The sequence below is a fragment of the Convolutriloba macropyga genome, chromosome 7, assembly GCF_964194025.1.
Source record: "Convolutriloba macropyga chromosome 7, txConMacr16.3, whole genome shotgun sequence".
Lineage (NCBI taxonomy): Eukaryota > Metazoa > Xenacoelomorpha > Acoela > Convolutidae > Convolutriloba > Convolutriloba macropyga.
In genome coordinates, this window is record NC_134474.1 from 51,709,540 (window position 1) to 51,736,115 (window position 26,576).

Here is a 26,576-nt window from a genome sequence, read left to right on the forward strand (position 1 = left end):
TCAAACATTAATATACAATTTTCAATTTTATGGGTACGGCGATTTCCGCGAGCAATTTTTTTCTGTAGTTAAAAATTTAGCCATTTTTTGAAGTAGAAAAAATTTAGGACGAGAAAATCTGTTTGAATTAAATTTTTGCTTCTTTTGAACTAATCAAGTTTAAGCGCACCCAAAAAATTATCACTTAAACTGAATTTTGCTTCTATTTCGCCATCAGAAGCAAACAACTGCTGCGTTTTTAGTTGATGAAAAGCACTTTGATATTGCACATTTTTCTTCACTTTTTTCAACCAATTTGTAGCTTGCGAACGAAGAGCAGTATAATAATTTTGAAAACATTATTTTGAGTATTTATAGTGACACTTTCATTGTACAAGCGTCATTGCAAAACTATTGATCATATAGAAACACACCATAATTCAAGGTGTGAAAAGGCTTAAATTGTTTTAGGAAAATTATGAAAAATTTAGTCATTAATTCTTTTTCGAAGAATGCAAAATTTGAAAAAATCTTCAACGATGGATTTAATTTTCCGTCAGTCTTTCAGTAGTAACGCTTTTGTATCTCTAAGTGAAAGATATCGACATGCCAGAATTGGCCCTGAAAATGATATTGTTTAAGATATGTATTTCGATTGGTATAAGTTATAAGTTTAAAGATACAGAGTGTAAGTTAGACTTTACTGGATAATTGTCTGGTTGCGTTTCTTGACAAGGAAGTGTACTGGCTTGTGCGGCTCTCCGAACTCAAACTCCAAATAGATCGATAGCTGAACCCTCTGCCAAAAATAGGCTCACTGAATTTCTTCGTCTTAGTTGAGCTTTTACTCCTCTTCGAATCGTCGGATGGTCGCCGAGATTTCGAAGAGGAGTGGAAAAATCCGTTTTGGAAATAATTTTTGACGTCGATGAATGTCAGTGTGGCAAGATTGGGACTCTTCAGCAAGATAGCTTGAGATACAGCCTTCTCGAACAGAAAACTGATTTTCCAGTTGTACCTGGCAGAAGTTATAATATGATCATGTCGTGTAAATCTGTTCCCGTAACACCTGTCCACGGAGTCTGTTTCCTCAAATTTCCCTGTCATTAAGTTTTTTTTTTAATTTGGGTCAAGGTTTTACCGGGAAATAATGTAAGAAATCCAGTGAAAAAATTTAGCTCCCGCAAAATATAGCGATGAACTTTTATATGATCTGCAATGAATATAAAAGTCGATTTTGGTTTTTAAAAATTAACGAAAAAAATTTGGCGGCGAATTTTGTTACTGCATCGCATACAGCAGTGTGGGAATATTCTTAAAACCCTTTTGATTTTGCCTGCCTTTTTCAGTTCAACGTTAGCATGGTGCGTAACGCTGTTTCAAAGAACAATTTTTTCGCTAAGTCAGAAATTTTGTGATGCACTCTAAAACGTTCTCGTGTGAAATCACACGATTTTTCTCCTGTGATGAAAAATCTCAAAATTTTTCGCGTGAAAAATGCGTCTCGTGTGATTTCACACATGAAAACTTTCCTCGCGTGGTAAAAAATTACACGATTTTTCGAGCGAACCTTTTAAATGAAAACTTGTTGCAAGCTATTTTTTTTAGTTTTTGTATTAAAAAGTCAAGAATTGAACGAAAAATTAAAAAATTTTTTGAACACTAAGTCTGATTTAAGTGTTGAAACCGAGAGAAAAATCAACCTTAAGCCAACATTTCGACGCTAAACAATTGATTATTTGTTTTATTCATGATACTTTCAATAAAATATAGATTTATTTTCTCTTTCAGTAAGAATTCAGATACATAAATAGTTAGAGTTTCTCCAATGCAATGATAATGATTTTCGGTTTTCTGGAACCTTTCCTGAATGAGTTTTCAAAACATTTGCAGTACATGACTTCTCGTGTGAAACCACATAAAAAGCATGTATCAGCACATGTGAAACCAAATTTTTTCATGTAAAAAAGTGACACATGAGAAAAGTGAAAATTATGGGATTTTTCGTGTAAAATCACACGAATCTCCTGGGTTGGCGTTCACGAGTTTTCCTATGATTCACATGAGTCCTCTTGTAATTTCTCTTGTAAAATCACACGATTTTTCGCGTTAGGTCACGATAAAATTACACTATTTTTTTGAGTAAAGAATCCCTGACTTATCATGTGGCTCACACGAAAAATTGTGAGCTTTTACATGAGAAATTACATGAAAACCCCTGTGAATCAAACGAATATTCGTAAAGGCCAAACCGAGAGATTCGTGTTATTTTACACAAACAATCACGTAAATTGCACTTTTCTCGTGTGTCAGTTTTTACCTGAAAAATTGTGTAGAAACCTGAGTTTTTGATGAGATGTCACACAAGAACAATTAAAAGTGTGGCCCAAAATTAAATGATGACTCTTATTATTAGCTAGAATTTTGCATTTTGAGAACACTAACTAGATGAGAGTCGACCTTCACCATAAAAGTAACATAAAAGTTCTCTTAGATGGCTCTTTTGTTTACGAATTGTTTTTCGTCGGCAGCAAAACTAATGACAAGGACGTAAGCATCGCAATAGGTTGGTAGTTTTGATATCAAGTTTACAATGGTCTGCAGTCCTAAAATGAGGTCTTACTTACTTCCATATGTCTAGGAATTTGCTTTTTGCTTAATAAAACAACTAAAAACGAATAAAACGTGGTCTATCAAGAATGGTGCAGCTGTTTTGAGGAAATCAGATGACATCATATCAACGCCAAGTGAATTCAATTTGCTTTTAAGGATTTCTTCCAAGACTTTTTTCTGATTTTGAAAAAGTTATATTGTCTAAGCAAATTATTGTACTTGACATTTTGGTATTTCCAGTAGCGATTCGTCCCAACTAAAAACGGATGCGAAATTATATGGTCTGCAGTCCATTGACATGTTTGCCAATACATATCATGGTTCATGGCGGTTCATTTTCGATTGAGATATTTTAGGTACTTTGTAAGCTTCATTTGATTCCAGCTTATTGATCCTTCCACAAAATTTGGTCTATCGTTCTCAAGAGCAATTTTGAATTGATTTGCTAAAATGTTGAAAACATATGCAATTCTTTGGTGCCTGCCAGTTGGAAAATTGTTTTCTAAGTGAAAAGATTGAGAAAACATATAAAGAGGTGACAACGATCTAGGACTACTTTTCAAAGGTATTGCAGAATTACTTGCCGATAAAAAAATTTTTGTAGAGCATTTATGTTACTTCGTAAACTAATAAAACTTCTAAGTAAACTAAGTAAACCTACTACGTAGTAGTACAAAGTAAACTTATTAAGTACTAAGTTTACTACTAAGTAAACTTTTGGAGCAACAGCTTCGTGAGATGACCCCAAATTGTGTTGAAGAAATTAATTTTACCATTTACAGTTAGTGAGTTCCCTTCTCCTGTTTGTCTTACATATTCGCCAATTGTCCCAATGAGAGAGTGAGTTGTTTCACAAAGTTGACGACATTCAAATCTGTCGCTACTATTTTCTTAAGAGTTATAAATTGCAATTCATATGACTACGGCATCTCTGGAAACAAACGCAGAAACAGAATCCGCTGTAGTTTCGATTGTTTTTTTCTTCCTCGAGTAAAAAGTTAGATTTATGGGCTACCAAAACATCACCATGAGTGGCGATTGGACTAACTCTCCAATTTTTAAATTGATACTTGGTATTTAGAAAGATCTTGTAGTCGTTAACAATTGAATAAAGCCAGGTTTTTGTTAAATAAATGACGGCTGGGTCACCATTGCTTGGGAAAATATCTAATTTCATGCCTTTGGATTGTCCTAAGTAAACTACAATTTAGTGCGGAGAATCGCATCACATCACATGGCTCTAGTCAGAGCTGTCTAAGTTTTTGACTCTTCAGTCTTGAGCAGACAGTATCTATCCCTGGCGCCATATCAATGGTTTGCTTTTTATAACGGACGTTTCCCTCTAGAATTTTTTTCCGTATCGACTCATTTTTAGCTCTTTTTTATCGACAATCAGGCTGATGTTTTTTTCAACCAGTCTCCTTTGCATATAATGTTTTGAAAATACATTTTTACTCTGTCAATCTTTTGTTCGACATCAATATTACACGATAGTTCCAGTGGTTTGCAATTTTTTAAACCAGTGGCCGTTGTTATGGATTATCGTTGCTGTAGTTATTTAGAAAGAAAAACGTCTTGTATATCAATACTTTTCCCAAGGATTCTGCAATTTTTTCAACCCTGCCTTTGTCATTTCTGTATCTGTCAACAAAGTCAGTAGATGATCCCTCATTTTTCGGACTGGTTTTCCGATAAACTAAAAACAATTAAATTATTTTCTTCTTGAATTGTTTTTGAGTTGTGAAATTGGCTGCTATCTGAAGATGAGTTAGTTTCCTGTTCCAGCTTCGTTTTAGTTTGCAGATTAAAGTTTATTGTAACTCAACAAATCAATTTGAGATTTTAATTCTTTATTGACGTTCTCCAGTTTTTGGTGAAAATATTTTTGTTTTGCGTAGACATAACACCGCTGCAGCAATTTCACAGGCCCAAACAGAGCCCTTGCATTTCCTTAGGGCCTTAAAATTTTCTGTCAAATCAGTACAACTGACGCTAAATTATCTACTCTGATTAAACCTCTATAATTTGTGCGATCTAAGTTTTTAATTGTTGTTAAGCATTGTTCAAGCTTTTCGTTTTATGCAAAGTGCAGCCTTCAATTATGCTTTTGACAAACGGCCGTCATTTCTCTAAATCAGTGAGGCTCATGAAATTTACGATTTTTATTGAATACATTCAATGTCAAAAGTATGAGTTTGAAATAAATGGGAAAATATGCAGCAAGAGTTAGTGCTTCAATTTATCAAAATTCCATTGAAAACAAATTATTAGCAGCGAAACTTGTTTTACCATCAATTTGTGGTCTTAACAACCTTGCGCGTCTTTGACTTAGTTGTTTGTGTGTCGTTCATTCTGTCTACGAAGTTTTCTTATTCAGCGCGAACTTCTTGGTAACTTCTGAATTTTGTTTCAAAATGGCTTTTGTTTCCTTCAATTGTTTTTGCCTACTGCCGATAATGCAGATTAACAGACAATTGTTTGAGGCAAACTTATGGAAACATCTCGTTTTAATGACTACAAGTTAGCCAAACTCTTTTAATTAAAAGATTTTTTCAATCGGTAGCGTCTTTCTCATTCATTTTTGAAACTAGATGTCTACAAAACGCCAGCATCAACTTTATGACAATTTAGAAGTTAAATTTCAAAAATGAGCCCTTTTGACACCAGGTAGATATTTATTGAACCAAGCGTCTAGGTTGGAAAAGTTGCTGTGCTTCGCAAGTGCCTGTTATTATTTGGATTATAGTTCAGCTAATCAAAATTCGACTTTGGATCATTCTGAAAAGTAATTTATGGTATTTGCTTTTTTTAGCGCGAGAACATTTGCTCACTTTATGTGAGCCTAAACGTTTTGTGAAATGATGTCAATTCATTCTGACATGAATGACCAATTTTAAGTGACACACTGTCAGTCAGCAACTCAAATGCATTACGTACAACCCCCCCCCCCCCCCCTCAGAATAAAAATTCCATACAACAAGCTTGTACCAGATTTCTTGTAGGAGGATGAAAAGTGCGAACAGGAAACAGTTCCTGATTGTTCGCAGCATGCTCTCGTGGCGGGTGTTGAGTTTTGAGAACTGTTTCTCGGTCTGTGCTCTGATATGCGGAGGAAGCAGGTCGGCTTTGTTGCCCACAATGATGAGAGAGATTTCGAAGGAATTGGTTCTAGCTATCTCTAGTAGCGCCGCTCTGAAACAACTCAACAAGTAGTTTATATTAAAAACTATTGAAATGCGTCTCATTAAGTGAAGAGGCAAAATTGTGTTTTTGTTAAATTGAAGAGCTAGCCAGAAGTACAGATAACGGTTTTAGGAGATCAGAAATAGCGTACATTACAGAAGGTATTGATTTGCTGAGGGAATCAACTTGAATATAGATTTGAGTGAAATCGCTGTTAGGATAACTTAGGCGTCCTATTTTAACTCGGTACTGACTTGCTTTAAAAGAACGATATTAGTAAGAATAATCAAATTTGAACAAACATAACCAACTAACATCGGGCGAATTGCTCTGAAACGACCGGCAATCGCTTGGATTCGGTAGTAGCCAGCTGGGGCTTGGGGATGCTGGCATTAAGTAGGCGGTAGCGTTGGGAGGGCTGGACGAGAAGGGGTCCAAAATCGCCAGGTGGAGGAGGGTGAACAGGGGGAGTGTTGGTTTGGGGTGGGGGGACTGAACGGGGGGGGGGATAAACTTCTTCAGAACCGCCTTTCACACCATGAGTTTGAAATTATCTCCTCAAAACAGTCTCGGCGATTCGCATACTTAGAGACTAGTAAGGCGTAAGCCTCTAAGAGAGCATTTCAAAAACTATTCATTTGCGGAGTCAAAATAGAAAAAAAATCGCTGGGAAAACATGTATGAACAGATTAACGTACGAACAGATTAAAGGGGTAATTCAGGTAATTCAGGTAATTTAGTGTTTCTTTTTTTATTAAGTTCAGCAAAGGTTTTCGTTTATTGTTTGATTCAGCTGTTTATTACCATCATAACAGCAAGAAGTTGTTGATAAATACTTTACCTATTGGTTCTAATCATCCTTAGAATCCAATATTTGGATTAGATCAGCATTTCAATCAGTTTCGTTTATTAAAATAACTTTTAGCGTACCATTTTTATAGAGATTTCTTGTTCTGTCTTTTCCGTTTAACAAAAAATTTTTTCTTTGTAGATAAAAGTGTTCAAAAGGAGATTTTTGGACAAATATAAGAATGATTGCATAATTTTTTTTTACTATCAACATCGTTTCGAATTGGTAGATATCGTTTGGATTTTTTTCATTCACTTAACTTGAAGACTAGGATTTATTTGTACATTATAGCCTATAGCCTTCTTTTGCCATTAACTTTCTTAAACATAAGCCGTCTTGTAACCATGAGCCGCTCTTTTTTAAATTGTATTGCTAAATTTTAGTAGACGTTCCTTGTTAACGAAAAGTTTTCTAAAAACTAACTCAGAAATTATTTGTACTTCATTTTTCTCGGCTTCATTTTTCAATTCCTAATTCTTAGAATTCGAATATTTAACTTTTCAATGACAATCGTAATCTTACGAAAAATGGCAGCTGATTCCAATTTTTTTTTCAATTAAAACATGTTAATTTTACGTACAAAACTACAAGTTAAACATAATGTGCGTTCGCACATGATGTTCCGACCCGAGCTCATCTATACGTTTGACTTAATTGTCAACCAAATAAAGAAATAACAAAAATAGATGTTTGAGTTTAAAACAATCGTCACACAACCTATCTACTAATTGAATTACATAATGTCATGCCTTATTACAGCGCCAATGAGATCTGACCTGAAAGAGACTACGAGACAAAAAAAAAACAACCAAAAAATTAGCAAAAACAAAAATTTCACGGCAAAAACTGAATATCTAAAGGTAAAAGCACATAGTAACAACGTCAAAATGCAGTCAGACAAAACCATAACTACTCAAAATTAATTTCTCTTATCTACAGTGGATGGAAAGTTTTCTTAATGAGACTATGTTACAAGTCAACAAAGAGAACGATCATTGAGGCGAAGTTTAAAAAATTAATCAACATTTATTAAACCAAGAAAGTTCAAAAGTCTTTAAAATCATTAGCTTTTAACTGAATAATCCTTGATAAATTAATAAAAAGTTACTAGAAAACAAAAAGGCCTTGTTTTTGGGTAGTTTAAAACTTACAAACGAACTAAAGAAAAACTTAAAAAAATAGAAACGATTTGCGAAAACACAAACTATTGCTACCATTAAAATCATTAGCTATTATCTGAATATTACGCATTCTTAATTCAAATCTCTTTGCTACTAACTCAAGTGCAGGAATTATACTGAGATATTAAATAAGTTTATTTGGGCCACATTTGTAAACCATTGGGTTCTGTTACTACGTGATTGTTCTGAAAGAAGAGAAAAAGGAGCGCAAAAATGACCACTCAAAAGACGCTTATAAAAACGCATATTGTCCAACAAACAAAGCATCGGTAAACAATAATATCAGTAGATATGTTGTTTTCGGAATTCAGGAAACTGGATGTGAACTCTCATTGATGAAAATAAGTTACCATTTGACGAAAAAGAACAAAAAACTGAAAAGGTTTGAAAATCCATATCATAAACTTTATGACTATAAACTGAATAACTGATTCGGGTAACATCTTTAATTCAATCCTCAATTACAAGCTTAAGAGACTTGTCAGCAATTTACGGCTATCTTAAGAACAAAAACAGGCAAAAACACCAATTTAAAAAAAAAATGAGCGAGAAAAGTGTCGAAGGCATTAAAGAAGGAATTTTCACTAAAAACTCTTCAATGTTCAATTAGTTAGTTTTTTATCAGCGATGGAATGCCTCTTTTTTATCAATAGTGTCTCAAAAAATCAAATATGAACAAATTTATTAGAACCACCAAAATTTTGAGAAAAATTGTAGTATCAACGACATTAATTTCATTAGCTTTCAACGGAATCCACTAAATACGCTAAATTATGCCTTCATGGGACAAAAAGTTTGTCTATGATTCATTTTTCATCAATAAGACCTTACAACAAGTTATTGACGATGGAAACAACAACAAAGACAGGCAACAACCAAAAATTCAAAAGAAAAGTGCTAGAAGAAAGTGTTGAAGCAATTTAAATCATCAACTCTTCTCCGAAAAATTTATATATGATCCGTTGAACGTCTTCTCTTAACCAATGGGAACCATCAGTGTTAAGAAGATGTGATAAGATTTCATAAGTATCCAAAAATAAGAAAAAGTACCCAAAAATTAAAAAAAAATATTTGAAGTTTAGTGGCATTGAAGTTTTAAAACTAATAGGTAGAAGATAAAACCGCTAACCAAATTAAATTTAGCTGCATTAGAAATAGAAAAAATCCCAAAAATACTAAGACTGACTGACAGTTCACGAAAAGTTTTAGAATTGGTTAATGTTCAAAAAAAATTTCGAAAGACTTTTTTTTAAAGTCTTAACAGCCATTAACCTCAAAAGCTTTTAACGCAGTTCAATAACTACGCTTAGAAATAACACGATGGCTGGAAAAACATGATTGTCATGCATAGATAATCAATTAGAGATCACAATAAGTCTTAAGACTATGAAATTAACAACAAAAACAGGCAAAAACCAAAATTTCAGTAAAATAGGGCCAGAGGAAAGCGTCGATGCCATTTAAATCATCAGCTCTTCTCTGAAAACTTTATCTATGATACGTTCAACGTCTTCCCTTAACCAATGGGAACCATCAGTAATAAGATAATATGATAAGATTTCAAAAGGAACCAAAAATAAGAAAAAGTAACCGAAATTTTTTATAAAAAAATATGAAAACTCGCGGCATTGAAGTTTTAAAACTAATAGCTAGAAGATGAAAACGATAACCATATCAAATTTGGCTGCACTAGAAATAAAAATCAGATCTTGTATGTACTAAGACTGAATAACAGTCCACGAAAACAATAAAATTAGGATCGGTTAATGTTCAAAAAAATTTTTGAAAAATTATTTTTAAACTCTTAACAGCCATTAAACTCAATAAATTTCAACAGAAGTCAATGAGTACGCTCAGATATGCTTCAATAGTAGTATGGTGGGATGTTTGTCATGCAAAGGTGATCAATAAGACATCATAACAAGACTTATGACTATGAAAACAACAACAAAATCAAGCAAAAACCAAAAATTCAGTAAAGAAGTGCAGGAGGAAATTGTCGAAGCCATTTGAAACCATAAGCTTTTCTCTAAAAAATTATCTGTGATCCCATGAAAGTCTTCTTTAGGCCAATAGGAGCGGTAAATTTTAGGACAATGTGATAAGATTTCAAAAGTAACCAATAACACGGAAATATCCAAAAAAGAATTAAAACTTTTTGAAATCTTGTTTCATTGAAGTCATATTATTAAAAATTAGAAGATCAAACCGCCACCTGGATCAAATTTGGTTACAGTAGGACGGAAGAGATGGCTGTCATCATAGAAACTGACTTAAAGTTCACGATAATAGGATTAAGATTCCTTAATGTTCGAAACAATTTTCGAATAATTGTTTTTAAATTCTTAACAGCCATTAGCTGTCCACTCAAAGCACTAGATATACCCACTTAAATCTCATTACGGATTATATTGCACTGTTTTTCAATGAGTCAATGCCATAAAACTTCAAAAAAATTAGTAAAACCTCCAAAAGAAATAAAGAAATTCAAAATTTCATTTAAAGTTACGAAAACTCAAGAGTCGAATTTAAAAGAAAACCTGAACAATTCTTTGAAATTTAAAATTTTTTGTGTTCATTGGGCTTCATTTGGCCGTAAAAGAGATTTTTCATTAACGGAACCTCGATATGAAAAGTGACTTGTCTCTAGGTGACTTAAAAAAGCAAAAAAATTAGAAAAGTTTTATAAAAATTAGAGTTCTCAGATAGATTTCGATTCTTTTTTTGATATTGAAGCTCCCTATGAGACCAGAACTAGTCTTTTTCATCGCCTTTAGCCTATTAGGAACACCAAATTGGTTCATTTTTTGGCAAGAAATTGAAGTTTGAAATACTATTTTTATAGAAAATATCTTAATTTGAAGAAAAATCACACTAAAAGTGAACAAATATCCCGTGTTCACACAAAACTTCAATCCTCGATAACTCCTCGAAAAAAAGGAAAATCAGAAAAATCTTTTTAATTTTGATTTCTACGCTGGACCAGCTTTTTATTAATACCACTCACATTTCTCTGCGATGAATATATCGATCGGCCAAAATTGACTGAACAAAAAAAAAACCCATTTGAGTATATAGTTCCCCCCCACAAGTGGGGTCGGAACAATTAATATGTATTACAGAAGCCAGTTATAATTAATGGTAAAAATATAGGGAAATTTGATGCTTCTTGTTTGGTTTCGTCAACTAAGACATAAAAGTAGAACTAAGACATAACTAAGACAAAATTTCCCATTCAACTTCATGCTGCGTTCTAAAACATATCTGTTTATTTTTGTTTATATCTTATTTTTGATGTCATTGACCCTATTTCACATGGTACTTTGTCAAGGACGCCTTTCAACAATTTCCACCAGTGGTTATGTTTTTTGTTTGTTTTGATCTCTGCGAGATGAGCTGTTTCCTTCTTCTGTTACAGTCAATTTACAAGTGAACAGCACTTTTTTCGAAAGGGACTCATGTTCCCCAGTTCACCAAGTCTATAATTAAACTTTAATTTTTACTTATTAATTCAGCTATCAAAACATCAGCAAAAGACCTCGGCAGTTTCAAAACTTCTGAGCTTATAACAAACTTTCACATCCCAGTTTTGTGTCAATTTTTACACTGTAAAATGTTTTAAGCTGACAAAGTTTGTATGAAAATTCCACTGAGTGAAATATGGGTAATATCGGTTGATTTGAGTACGCTCAACCGGGTTTCTAGTTGGAGGTAAGATCCTACAAAGTATATGGATCGAATAGCAATGGCTACCAACAGGACAATAATCAATCGAGCTTCAAAGAGGATAATTTGGAATCAATGTAAAATTAAAATTGGTACATATCGGCAGTTGCGAACGGAACTTAAAAAGTACAAGCTATCCGTCATTTATTCTTTTTACTTTTAATTATTTGTCTTCGTCTGATAATAATTTAGTGTCTGTCTTCGGCAAAATTTTTGAACTCGTTCTGAATATTCTCTTTGAGACATAAGTAAGATAAAATACACGAACCTTCCTAAAATTGGAGCACATCATAGTCATCTTTCACTCTTTTTTGATAACTAATAACGAATAAAAGTAAAATTAAAGGTTCCAAATGATGTCCTGAAGAATAACAATGTAGACAACTATACGTCTTATGACAAGTCTTACTAACAAGTCTTATGACTATGAAAACAACAACAAAATCAAGCAAAAACCAAAAATTCAGTAAAGAAGTGCAGGAGGAAATTGTCGAAGCCATTTGAAACCATAAGCTTTTCTCTAAAAAATTATCTGTAATCCCATGAAAGTCTTCTTTAGGCCAATAGGAGCGGTAAATTTTAGGACAATGTGATAACACTTCAAAAGCAACCAATAATACGGAAATATCCAAAAAAAAATTTAAAACTTTTTGAAATCTTGTTTCATTGAAGTCATATTATTAAAAGTTAGAAGATCAAACCGCCACCTGGATCAAATTTGGTTACAGTAGGACGGAAGAAATGGCTGTCATCATAGAAACTGACTTAAAGTTCACGATAATAGGTTTAAGATTCCTTAATGTTCGAAACAATTTTCGAATAATTGTTTTTAAATTCTTAACAGCCATTAGCTGTCCACTCAAAGCACTAGATATACCCACTTAAATCTCATTACGGATTATATTGCACTGTTTTTCAATGAGTCAATGCCATAAAACTTCAAAAAATTAGTAAAACCTCCAAAAGAAATTCAAAATTTCATTTAAAGTTACGAAAACTCAAGAGTCGAATTTAAAAAAAAACCTGAACAATTCTTTTTAATTTTCAATTTTTTGTGTTCATTGGGCTTCATTTGGCCGTAAAAGGGATTTTTCATTAACGGAACCTCGATATGAAAAGTGACTTGTCTCTAGGTGACTTAAAAAAGCAAAAAAATTAGAAAAGTTTTATAAAAATTAGAGTTCTCAGATAGATTTCGATTCTTTTTTTGATATTGAAGCTCCCTATGAGACCAGAACTAGTCTTTTTTATCGCCTTTAGCCTATTAGGAACACCAGATTGGTTCATTTTTTGGCAAGAAATTGAAGTTTGAAATACTATTTTTATAGAAAATATCTTAATTTGAAGAAAAATCACATTAAAAGTGAACAAATATCCCGTGTTCACACAAAACTTCAATCCTCGATAACTCCTCGAAAAAAAGGAAAATCAGAAAAATCTTTTTAATTTTGATTTCTACGCTGGACCAGCTTTTTATTGATACCACTCACATTTCTCTGCGATGAATATATCGACCGGCCAAAATTGACTGAACAAAAAAAACCCATTTGAGTATATAGTTCCTCCCCCCCCCCACAAGTGGGGTCGGAACATTTAATATGTATTACAGAAGCCAGTTATAATTAATGGTAAAAATATAAGGAAATTTGATGCTTCTTGTTTGGTTTCGTCAACTAAGACATAAAAGTAGAACTAAGACATAACTAAGACAAAATTTCCCATTCAACTTCATGCTGCGTTCTAAAAAAATATCTGTTTATTTATGTTTATATCTTATTTTTGATGTCATTGACCCTATTTCACATGGTACTTTGTCAAGGACGCCTTTCAACAATTTCCACCAGTGGTTATGTTTTTTGTTTGTTTTGATCTCTGCGAGATGAGCTGTTTCCTTCTTCTGTTACAGTCAATTTACAAGTGGACAGCACTTTTTTCGAAAGGGACTCATGTTCCCCAGTTCACCAAGTCTATAATTAAACTATAATTTTTACTTATTAATTCAGCTATCAAAACATCAGCAAAAGACCTCGGCAGTTTCAAAACTTCTGAGCTTATAACAAACTTTCACATCCCAGTTTTGTGTCAATTTTTACACTGTAAAAGGTTTTAAGCTGACAAAGTTTGTAAGAAAAATCCACTGAGTGAAATATGGGTAATATCGGTTGATTTGAGTACGCTCAACCGGGTTTCTAGTTGGAGGTAAGATCCTACAAAGTATATGGATCGAATAGCAATGGCTATCAACAGGACAATAATCAATCGAGCTTCAAAGAGGACAATTTGGAATCAATGTAAAATTAAAATTGGTACATATCGGCAGTTGCGAACGGAACTTAAAAAGTACAAGTTATCCGTCATTTATTCTTTTTACTTGTAATTATTTGTCTTCGTCTGATAATAATTTAGTGTCTGTCTTCGCCAAAATTTTTGAACTCGTTCTGAATATTGTCTTTGAGACATAACTAAGATAAAATACACGAACCTTCCTCAAATTGGAGCACATCATAGTCATCTTTCACTCTTTTTGGGAAACTAATAACGAATAAAAGTAAAACTAAAGGTTCCAAATGATGTCCTGAGGAATAACAATGTAGACAACTATACGTATCAATTAAAAATTTAATACCAGATTTAACAAATTGCGGGTGTTTTTCTCATTGAAAAATGCTACAATAACTCAGATAAGTTGGATTCAGAATTCCTGATTGCTAGGTATCTTTCCACAAGGTTTAAAAAGTCTCAAAAATCTTTTAAAAAAAACTGCCAGACGGAACACAAAAGCGTAACTACGTGTGTACTCGAAAAACATTTGAGAAACATTAGAAAGTTTTATTGAACAGTTTTATGGGAATTGCTCAAGACCACTTCATCGAATAAAAATAACCGACTAACGTCGAGCGAATTGATCTCACAGACGGGCGGTTGGCTTTCTTATTAACCACCCCCGGTTCAGTGATGCTGGCCGGAGTGAGGGGGTCAAGTGATGGAGGAGGGGGTGTAGGGTTGGGGGGGGGGTGTAGTGTTTGGGGTAGTCACCTTCACACCATAATTTTATCTCCTCAAAAAAGCTTTTGTGAACGGTATATTTAGTATGGAGACTAGTAAGGCGTACGGTTCTAAGAGAACTGCTCAGCTAGTTAATGTGCTCTGGGCGTCATCTGTTTATCCCGTTTTCGAGGATGAAAAAATTAAAAGGGCCCGATGAAAAGTCGATCTAGCGAAAAATTGCATAAAAGGATACCACATGCTTAATAAATTTGCCTCAAGTTTGTTCGAGAGCGATTAAAAACTTGGACAAAAGATAAAAATGAATGTTGCATACAAAAATCAAATTGAACATTTTTTTCTCCACATCAATCAGATTTTAATTCCAGTTTAAAAGTGTGGTATCATTGTGTGCAGACGCACATTACCAAACCTTAGCGACTATGTCTCAGTTTGTCCTTCAACGTGTCTTGTTTGATTGCTTGAAACTTCGGGATCAAAAGGCGTTCTGAGTATTCTGGTTTTTAGTATTTTTAAATCAAAGCAGACACCCGTTGTCATATCAGAAAAGACACTAGCAAAAAACTCAAACCATTATAAGAACTCAAACAATGAACAAAAATAGTGCCAAAAATCAAAAAGTAACTAATTTTGTATGTTAACAAGTAGTGTCAAGGTCATAAAAGCATTTGCTGCGCGTTAATGAATTCAAGCAATTGAAGATAGGTGCAATTAGATCAAAATTGTATTATAACAAAAGCATTCAATAGAAGAAAACTCCAAGACAGAAGTCAAATCGACTCACTTGAAAAAAATGCCTTCAAAAACCGAGAATCTGTGCAAATAACCAGTTTTCAATCTATTTTTAAGGTAGTTGAAAAAATCACGCTTAAAAACTACTTGTTTCTCCGCAACCTTACTTCTCCCTTGTGATTATAATCTCCACTCTAATTTGACTTCTCACTGACCTGATAAAGACGAAAACAGTGTGAGGAGATATTTTAAAAAAGAGGGATCGCACCAATAGCTTTCCAGCTATAAACAATAACTCAGATAAGTTGGATTCAGAATTCCTGATTGCTAGGTAGCTTTCCACAATGTTTAAAAGGTCTCAAAGTTCTTTAAAAAAAACTTCCAGACGGAACACAAAATCGTAATTACGTGTGTACTCGAAAAAAATTTGAGAAACATTAGAAAGTTTTATTGAACAGTTTTATGGGAATTGTTCAAGACCACTTCATCGAATAAAAATAACCGACTAACGTCGAGCGAATTGATCACACAGACGGGCGGTTGGCTTTCTTATTAACCACCCCCGGTTCATTGATGCTGGCCGGAGTGAGGGGGTCAAGTGGTGGAGGAGGGGGTGTAGGGTTGGGGGGGTGTAGTGTTTGGGGTAGTCACCTTCACACCATAATTTTATCTCCTCAAAACACCTTTAGTGAATGGTATATTTAGTATGAAGATTAGTAAGGCATATGACTCTAAGAGAACTGCTCAGCTACTTAATGTGCTCTGGGCGTCACCTGTTTATCCCGTTTTCGAGGATGAAAAAATTAAAAGGGCCCGATGAAAAGTCGATCTAGCGAAAAATTGCATAAAAGGATACCACATGCTTAATAAATTTGCCTCAAGTTTGTTCGAGAGCGATTAAAAACTTGGACAAAAGATAAAAATGAATGTTGCATACAAAAATCAAATTGAATATTTTTTGCTCCATATCAATCAGATTTTAATTCCAGTTTAAAAGTGTGGTATCATTGTGTGCAGACGCACATTACCAAACCTTAGCGACTATGTCTCAGTTTGTCCTTCAACGTGTCTTGTTTGATTGCTTGAAACTTCGGGATCAAAAGGCGTTCTGAGTATTCTGGTTTTTAGTATTTTTAAATCAAAGCAGACACCCGTTGTCATATCAGAAAAGACACTAGCAAAAAACTCAAACCATTATAAGAACTCAAACAATGAACAAAAATAGTGCCAAAAATCAAAAAGTAACTAATTTTGTATGTTAATAAGTAGTGTCAAGGTCATAAAAGCATTTGCTGCGCGTTAATGAATTCAAGCAATTGAAGATAGGTGCAATTAGATCAAAATTGTATTATAACAATAGCATTCAATAGCAAAATACTCCAAAACAGAAGTCAAATCGATTCACTTGCAAAAAATTCCTTCAAAAACCGAGAGTCTGTGCAAATAACCAGTTCACAATCTAATTTAATGGTAGTTGAAAAAATCACGCTGAAAAACTACATGGTTTTTCGCTACCTTACTTCTCCCTTGTGATTATAATCACCACTCTAATTTGACTTCTCACTGACGTGATAAAGACGAAAACAGTGTGAGGAGATATTTTAAAAAAGAGGGAGCGCACCAATAGCTTTCCAGCTATAAACAATAACTAAAAATTCTAACCCATTTTTATTCAAAACCTAAAAAGTTTCGGGGCAAATTAAACAAAATCCTTAGAACAAATTACATTAATTTACCCCTTGGCAGCCGCAATATCATCTTACCTCTCTGGCAATTTAACCCCTCACTGATGCATCAGATTCTCCCCCTTTGCAGCCTCGCTCTTACACCCCCCCCCCCCCCCCCCCCACACACACACACACACACACACACACTTGCAACAAAATTGAAGAGTTTAGAGAGGGCTTTCCTCCCGGGTGTGGCCGTGCTTATTGTGACTATTTCTGCCACGTACTATAATCTTATAATCTGTGCTCACCGGAAGAACTTGATGTATAGAAAAGTGATAGGATTGGAGACGTCGTAGACTAGTATGAAGACTCTGGAATGTACGTGAGTTCTTGATATGACTCGAGTGGCCCACGAGAGCATGTCTGCAGCCAATATCTCCTCAATGGAAGTACTCGGCTCAAAGATACGCAACTCGTATAGGTTCAATTTGTAGATCACATTCGCCACATACCACCTCCTAAAATCATACACAACACTTAATTAGTACAACTGTTCAGATACGCGCGTCTTCAGAGACTTAGAGTGGCCTGGGTTCATAGGGTGGGCAGGCTTTTTATATTTTTAGTGTCCCAACAACACTTTTTGAGGTGGAACTGTATAATCACAAGATATGTTTGTCCGCTCGGTTTTCGTACATCTTTTTTGACACAGAAAGTTATTATTGTTATTTGAAGTATTATTATTTGAAAGCCCGTTTAGGGTCGAGGCGTAAAGCGCTAACTAAGAGTTTTTGTTTTCGCGAGATGAGCGCTGAATATAGCTGATAAGAGCTGATAAAAAATGGTTGTTTTGTATGAAATTGATTGCTAATACGTTTTCCCCCTAACTTTTAAGCACTAATTTAGCGCTTTTGGCAGCATATTTTTCAGTGCATTTCAGTTGTTTTTTAATCGCGTATAACCAGTTTGATGTACGTGGCTCATGATCATTTTATGTCGCGGATAGCGGATCCGGTGTGGCCTGAGACCCTATGATCTTTAGTCGCGCACCTCAAACTGGGTAAGATCACTTTGTTTTCATAATTTTGAAGAGCGGCGTAACTTTTTATTAAAACTAAAAGAAGCGTTCAACATTGTATGTGAAGATTGAAAACCTCCCGGGATGACCACCATACACCGATCTTAGATACCATATCAAAGTCATATATAGAGTGTATATGTCTTAGATACCATATCCAGGACCATAATGATTTCTTAGATACCATATCCAAGATCATACAACGTACCATTTGCGGAAATGTAATGAAAGGCATTCATTTGGTTGTAGTTTTAAAATATTTTGCCGAATCTTAGAAACTTTATCCAAGATCATATATGGTGTCTTAAGTTCCATATCGAAGACCATTATGGCTTCCTGGATACCATATCCAAGACCATAAAATGTTCCATCGGTGGGAAAACCATCGAAAACGTGTTGCTCTACCTAAATTACCAATTTCATGTAAAATCTTGAAAATGATACCAAAGATCATATATGGCTTCTTAGAAACCATAGCAAGATCATGCAAGAAAATTTGCTTAGATTTGGATGGAACCATATATAGTCTTTGATATGGTATCTAAGAAGGGTCATCCCGGGCATATGCGGAAAAAGCTCTGAAATCGCCGAACTATTGCAGAATTTTTTTTCAAGGCTAATTCGGAACCACCAATTATTAATTTTACGAGCACTAACTGATCGTTTTTCCTGACAAAACTGCTAACATATTTGACTATATAATATGCACTATATAACAAACAACAAGAGATATGAAAAAATTTTAACAATTCACGCAAATCACGCTTCGGTTTTTGAAATTATTGTATTGAATTTGGGGAAAATGGAAATTTATAACCCGTTAGACTACATACACAAAATCTCAAGACGTATCCTGTAATCTCTCAAGCATTTCTGGTGTCGTTTTCATCAAAATCCTTCAAAAGTTGCCAAAAGTGATAAAATACAATTTAATTTATGGATCTTTTAATCTGTTAGTTTCAAAAAAAGTGTTATAGCTTTCAAGACAACTTGGGCAAAAATGTATCCCGCTTTTTAAATTGTTTTCAACGCAAAATTAATGATTATTAACTGACGGCTAACAATTTAACATTTAACAAACTATTCTATTCACGCAAGAAATAGAGAAACTGTTTCGATTTTTCTTCTGCGTGGCCTGCTTCATCAAGACACTTTTCTCCAAAAATTAAATTTTGAAGACGTTTCATTTGATAATATTGTATATTGCAGAAGCAAAAAATTAGTAAACACTTTTGAAAAATTTGCACTTTTTGTCTTAACAATTTGGTCTTCTTAACGGCCTTGCCGAATCATCTTAGTTTTTATTTTTTCACCACTGACAATGTTTTTGATGTTTCCTAAATAATCTGAACAATCTAACATCAAAAGAAATTGACATCGGTGGCAATGGCCCCCATTTTGTAACGCTGTCCAGTTTTTACCCCCTTTTGTCTCTCCCGGGCCCCGGGGATATATATAAACCGACTAATGTCGGTCGAATTGCTCTCGAACGACAAACGGGTAGAAATAAAGTTGACCCCGCCGGGCTTCGAACAATTGAGCTCCCGCTTCATAACCACATGCATTGATCACTTGGCTAACAGGCCCTTAAACTAGCCCTGCTGCAACAAATTTTATATTAGAAACAAGCTTTAGTTAGGAGCGAGAGCAAAGAGATTGCTCAAAAATGAATAACGAAAGCGTGAAAAAATCACTTGAGAAGTCAAAGAATATTCTAGAAGAAAAGCGCAAAAAGTTCCAGCGAAAAATTGGCATAAAAAAGACCAACACGTTTACAAAAATTGCTATGAACTTCGTTCAAGAGCAATTAACGAGAAGCATTAAAAAGTTTCAAGAAGCTACCTGTTCACCTGAAATTAGGTCTAACAACTTCATCATAAGTAGAACTCAAAAGACAACTAAACCAAGCTGAACACTCCAATGAAAAAATTATGTACAAAAATTGTTCAAACTAAGTACACAAATTGAATGTATGTCTACTAATTATTTCCATTGGAACTCATTCTTAGATACTATTAACGATCATAGAAAACTGCTCAGCGACTTAACTTCTTTAATTTTGTTGGGTTTTTACCATCTCCATGTCTGAAGAAAGGTCTCCGAATTTTTTCGAAAAACGGCCAAAATGATGTTGCCAAAAATCGCCTAAAAGAACATCATGATCAATATAATTGCTACAAACTTCGTTCGAGAGCATTAAAAAAAACAAGCCCGGCAGATTTCCCGAAAATAGCCGCAATTCTTCTCCATAATTCCGATTCCTTAATCTCCAAGAGCAATTAAAAACAGCTGTCACTTCCTTGATTTTGATCTTTCTGTGAAATTGAGCGAATATCTGTTGTTTTCTAGGTTGAGCCTGCTAGAACAAAATATTCATACAACAGAACGGTCATTCGTGTATCATCAAATTTGCTGAAGACTTTTTTCGTGTCTTTTTGCGAAACCAATGTTCTCATTGTTCGGTTGCGAATCAACTGAAAATCAAGAAGTACAAAATCAAAAACAATTTTAAAAGCCACGTGTTAAAATTTTGCTTCATAGAATTGACAGCAGTGAGCATTTTTTTAAAGGGTCAAAGCGGCAGAAACCAAACAAAAGTTTCTCAATTTTAGGAGTTTTCCTGTCTTTATATCATCAGTTGAAAAATACTAACTCCAAAACGGCAAAATTATTTATCAGGAAAGCATAATATTTCCTTAGAGAATAGCAATGACAATAATTATAAATTAGCAATGAAAATTGTTCCGCGCCCTTCTTGAAGGGGTGGGATGGGAAGAACTTTATACTCAAATGGGATTTTTTGTTCAGTCAAATTTGACCGATCAATATATTCACTGTAGAGAATTGTGAGTGGTATCATTAAAAAGGCTGTTCAGCGTAGATCGAATTAAACATAATGGTTTGATTTTCGTTTTCTAGAGGGAGTTATCGAAGTTTGAATCTTTGTGAATATTGAGACTGATTTGCGTTATTTTTTTCCCATTTTCTGGAAGTTTTGCCTACAATTTATTGAATTTTGCTAAAATTTGTTAAAATTGTTAACAATAGTGTTGTTGACGTAATTTTCAAAGACGAAAAAGTATTGTTGTCTATTTTGATTTGATTTTCCTTGCTAAAATTTTGGCTAAATATTTCAAAATTAAGAAAAAAAAGTTTGAACATTTTAATTTTAATTAAAACAGTACAATTCAAAGCAAAGCTCACTGGTGATAGGTTCAATTGACCTCATAAGCAGTTCGAAAATATTGTATCTAATTTTCAACTGAAAAACTTGTGGTCGTTTTGACTTTAAAAAACAAGTGATTTTTAAATGAACAATGGTTGTTTGAACTTTGCCGCAAATTTTCTCTTAATTTGGTCAACTTGTAGCTTAGAGTCACAAACAAAGAAAATTTCTTCTTTCTACTGAATTAAAATTTAATCTTTATTGCGGTTTTGGTCGTTATGATCTGAATTTCTGGCTTTGATAATACCAGATTTCACAATTTTTTTAGACATTAGCCCATTCTTCACGCCTTTTTGTAAGTTTTTTCATTTTATCACGTTATTGACAGTTCACAGAGCACATTAATGGCGTTCAAAAAACGCACAATTGAACATATCAAAACCCTAAAAGGTACAGATTATGTTTTTAACGGCTTCAACACCACTTTCTCGAACAGCTGGATTGACTTTTTTAATTTTTGTCTTTACTGTCGTTTTCTTTTTGTCTTTTAGTTGTATGAAATTTCCTGGGGAATGAAAGGTCTCAAGAGCTCTGATGAAGGATTACATAAGCCTGTATTATGATTCGAGTGGATAGCTGATGGCTTTCATGGCTTTGAAAACAATTGTTTAAAAAAATCGTTTTAAGTTGGCGTTTTTGTTCTTTTGCTTGTGTGTGTTTGCTACCTACTCTCGTTTATTACAAGTCACATATGACATTGATGACGTCAAGAGAAGGTGCCAGTGTACAAAAGGTAAGGTTTTTAAGTAATTAGTTGTTACTGGCTTCGACACGGGTTTTTGCCAAAGAAGTATTATTTTGAGTTTTGTTCATATTTGACTTTATTTGTACCGTTGGACATATTCTGAATAAAAACAGGTCTCAAGGGCTTCCTCTGGACAAATAAACGATTCGATTTAATTGTTTTATGTTGTTTTCGAAAACGACAAAGTATTTCTTGATGTTGACCTCTTTATATCTTTTTTGTCGACTTTTTACCCAGTCTCATTAATGAGAGGCCACATAGCACATTATTGGCCTTCACAGAAGGCGCAACTGGACATAACTTGAGGTGCAAAGTATGGCTGTACGGCTTTGACAGTATTTACTCGCAAGTTTCAAACGAATTTTTGTTTTCTTTTTTTTTTGTACTTTTTGTAACTGCATATGAAAAATTGAATAAAAACAAGTCTTAGTGCCCTCGTACATAGGCATTTCTGATTTTAAAATCTTTGGGTGTGTTCAGTTGATATCTAAAAGTATTTATTATTTTGCAATTAATTGTTTTTAAAACCATATACGAATTTATTTCACTTGCTTTTTTTTCTTTTTTGTCTAATTACAACCAAGCTATTTTATGGACTGATCCAATATCTTTTGAGTAAATTGAAAGTTAATTTGTTCAGTTTCAGTTTTATCTGACGCTATACTGACTTTAATATTAAGTTTTTTTAAAAAAAGAAATGGGCATAAATTTTGGATGTATTTAATGTATGTTGTTGTTGTGTGATTTTGTTGTTCGTATTGCCTCGCTTTCTTAATAATGCAGATCTCATCAATGCAATGCGGCATTTTTTCTACTCCACTGAAGTATTTGCGTTGGAGGCGATATTGTCGTTCATACACAAATTTTTTGAAAAAACACTTGAATTTTTGGGTTTTTCTATCTGTTTCTCATTTGGTAGAAAATCATGTCAAAAATGTAGATGAGCGGGGTCGGAACTTTATGTTCGAACGCACATATTACCGAGTCTCTTTGTTAACATTAAAAACTAAATTTTGAAAAATGCACAAAGAAGAACTCACTTTTTGACTTTTTGGAAAATTTTCAACACCCTTACCAATTAATATCTGAACATTATTTCAGGCCTTCTTGACAGTTTGCCATTCGACTATATCAACAAGTAATTAAGAGTTCTGAAGCAGGGAAAAACGCCCAAGTTTGTATTTTTGATCTGCATTTGATTTTTGTACTATTTTTGGTTTACACGTAATGTTTTTCTCAAACAATTTCATAAAAAACTGATCTTTTTCAAGCGCAGCAGTTTCATTAGACGCTGTATATGATTGTCAGAAAATTTTGAGCATATTTTGGAGTGCTATTACATTCCACAAGTTTTTGAGGATTAGAACCTATTTCAACCTTAAATTTTAGGGATAAGAGTTGACTCAAATCTCGACCATAAAAATTTGGGGATAAGAGTACACGAGACAACATTGCGGAATTCGATTTAAAGTTCATTTTTATTTCAAATTTCTTCAACTCTTATTAGAAATTTAATAGCGGATAAGAGTCGTAACATTGCCTCCGAAGTGTAAATACTGAAAGAAATGAGTGAGTTATATATGTTGACAACTGTGGAATTTGTTCGGTCGCCCAATTGGTGGGAAGCAATTTAATAAACTTTGTCGCCCAAGGAGAGGCGAAATATGTTATCAACCTTCCTCTGTTCGCTTTGCCTCACGGCAGCGGGAGATTAAAATAACGAAAACATCCAATATCCACAAACTAATGACGATTGCCCGAGAAGTGAATTTTTCCCAAGGAAGGTGAAAGGGCTAGGAGAAATGAATGAGATCATTACATGGAGCATGCGTCAAGAGGGTTTACTGCTTAATTTAACCTTGGATTTCTGTAAAAGACCAATTTGATAAACAGGACCTGTTTACAGGACCACTGTTAGTCAACTAGGCGGGGTTCTTCATTCAATTATTCCACCCTTAGTTGAATGGTCCAACTTTTTACTGTTAACAAATCGAATACGACCTAGTTAGTGGAATCATGTGAGCATAGGTTTTCATAGATCAGAGTTCAATTCTCCGTGAAGGCAAACGTTTTTACGGTCTACTTCATTCCACCCAAAATATCATCTTTTAACTCCACCCTATTGTAGAAGACGAAATACTGAGTCAAACAATCAGAGATTGAGAAGACGCTATTCTCTTTTATATAGCTCTTACACGTCTGACTTTATTCAGTCTAATAGATAGTTGCAATATGTGTTTACCATTGACTCAAGTGCTGGTATTACCACCATAAAAATTAAGTTTATCTTCAGTGTTTTATAGAGTCGGTTAGTCTGAGAGAACTAGGTAGGTCTACTTGGCGCGCACAAATAATTAGCCATAACTCCTTATACTTTAGGGCTGTAAAAGGAGCCCAAATAGGAACAGCCTTTTTTATTAATTTCATCTCTTAACTTCTTTTTTTGCAAATTAATACATCTTTATTGCACTGCTTCCGCCCTTAGAAATTGGTGAAAGGTCGATAGACAAACTGTTTCCTCTTTTTTCACGCTTAAACCAATTTTTATCAGTGGACGACTCGACTCAGGTTTTCTTGTAAGTGAAATTGATGTGACGGAGGTGGGCTACTGACCTTAGCTGACTAGATTCGACGGGATGTGAGAAGCTGGGCTCATTAAACGCCCTCACTATTGCAGACTTGCCTGACTGCGGGGCACCAACAATCGCCAAATCCAGCACGGGCGGCACCATGCTGAATGAATTGTAGGCTAAACCTTTCCTCAACTAGAGAGCCACTTTCCAAGTCAATTAGCGAGTGTTGAAAGGCTTCGAGTATTTAATCTGATTCGCGTAATACCATTGAATCTGTTTCACTATTTGGAGAATAAATGATGAAATAAAAGTGTTCTGAAATGTCTGACTCAATTTTTAACAAAGCCACGCTAACTGTTAAAACTACAGTACCACAATGACGCAAAATACAACCAATTAGCAATAAAATGTATACAAATTGTTTGTGCTTTTTCAAGGTGGTCGTGTCTTTGACATTTTTACCAAGTCAGAAAGGGTCTTTAAAAGCAAGCAACTTTTATGGCCCCGAGGGTGAAAGTAACATTTAAGGTTTCACAATTTTTTAATCACACAACTATCGCCCATTGTAATTTACAGCCCAACATTTCTTGATTAATGTCAAATTGTAAAATAGAGTTAATCGGAAAGCGTTATTTTAAAAATAGTACGAAAACATGTAACAATTAGGGTGTAATGTTACCCTCTAAATCTTGGATATTAGTTTACAGTTTTTTGCTTAATGATGTAATCTAAAACGGGCCTTAAAGTTTCTCTGAAAATGGCAAAATGGAAATTAAAATTTTATGAAGCAAAGATTACAAGAGTGAACGCAACGTGCCCAATTTCCGATTGAAGCTGAGAAAATTGGAACAGACTCTACAGATTTTTAAATGAACAATTAGTTGTTCGAACTTTGCCACAAATTTTCTCTTGATTTGGTCAACTTATAGCTTAGAGTCACAAACAAAGAAAATTTCTTTTTTCTACTGAATTAAAATTTAATCTTTATTGCGGTTTTGGTCGTTATGATCTGAATTTCTGGCTTTGATAATACCAGATTTCACAATTTTTTTAGACATTAGCCCATTCTTCACGCCTTTTTGTAAGTTTTTTCATTTTATCACGTTATTGACAGTTCACAGAGCACATTAATGGCGTTCAAAAAACGCACAATTGAACATATCAGAACCCTAAAATGTACAGATTATGTTTTTAACGGCTTCAACACCACTTTCTCGAACAGCTGGATTGACTTTTTTAATTTTTGTCTTTACTGTCGTTTTCTTTTTGTCTTTTAGTTGTATGAAATTTCCTGGGGAATGAAAGGTCTCAAGAGCTCTGATGAAGGATTACATAAGCCTGTATTCTGATTCGAGTGGATAGCTGATGGCTTTCATGACTTTGAAAACAATTGTTTAAAAAAATCGTTTTAAGATGGCGTTTTTGTTCTTTTGCTTGTGTGTGTTTGCTACCTAGTCTCGTTTATTACAAGTCACATATGACATTAATGACGTCAAGAGAAGGTGCCAGTGTACAAAATGTAAGGTTTTTAAGTAATTAGTTGCTACTGGCTTCGACACGGGTTTTTGCCAAAAAAGTATTATTTTGAGTTTTGTTCATATTTGACTTTATTTGTACCGTTGGACATATTCTGAATAAAAACAGGTCTCAAGGGCTTCCTCTGGACGAATAAACGATTCGATTTAATTGTTTTATGTTGTTTTCGAAAACGACAAAGTATTTCTTGATGTTACCCTCTTTATATCTTTTTTGTCGACTTTTTACCCAGGCTCATTAATGAGAGGCCACATAGCACATTATTGGCCTTCGCAGAAGGCGCAACTGGACATAATTTGAGGTGCAAAGTGTGGCTGTACGGCTTTGACAGCATTTACTCGCAAGTTTCAAATGAATTTTTGTTTTCTCTATTTGTTGTACTTTTTGTAACTGCATATAAAAAATTGAATAAAGACAAGTCTTAGTGCCCTCGTACATAGGCATTTCTGATATTAAAATCTTTGGGTGTGTTCAGTTG

The 26,576-nt window shown here is 34.2% G+C and overlaps 1 protein-coding gene across 1 annotated transcript; it reads right to left on the reverse strand.

The window, feature by feature from the left end:
* Positions 1-672: 672 nt before the first annotated feature.
* On the reverse strand, positions 673-24,729 carry LOC142343061 (ras-like protein family member 10B). The gene is made up of 4 exons (XM_075394749.1): positions 24,603-24,729; positions 17,249-17,458; positions 5,614-5,784; positions 673-1,048 (listed from the first exon to the last, which is right to left on the reverse strand). The coding sequence occupies exons 1-4, from the start codon at positions 24,719-24,721 to the stop codon at positions 673-675; spliced, it is 876 nt and encodes a 291-aa protein (XP_075250864.1). The 5' UTR covers positions 24,722-24,729.
* Positions 24,730-26,576: the final 1,847 nt, after the last annotated feature.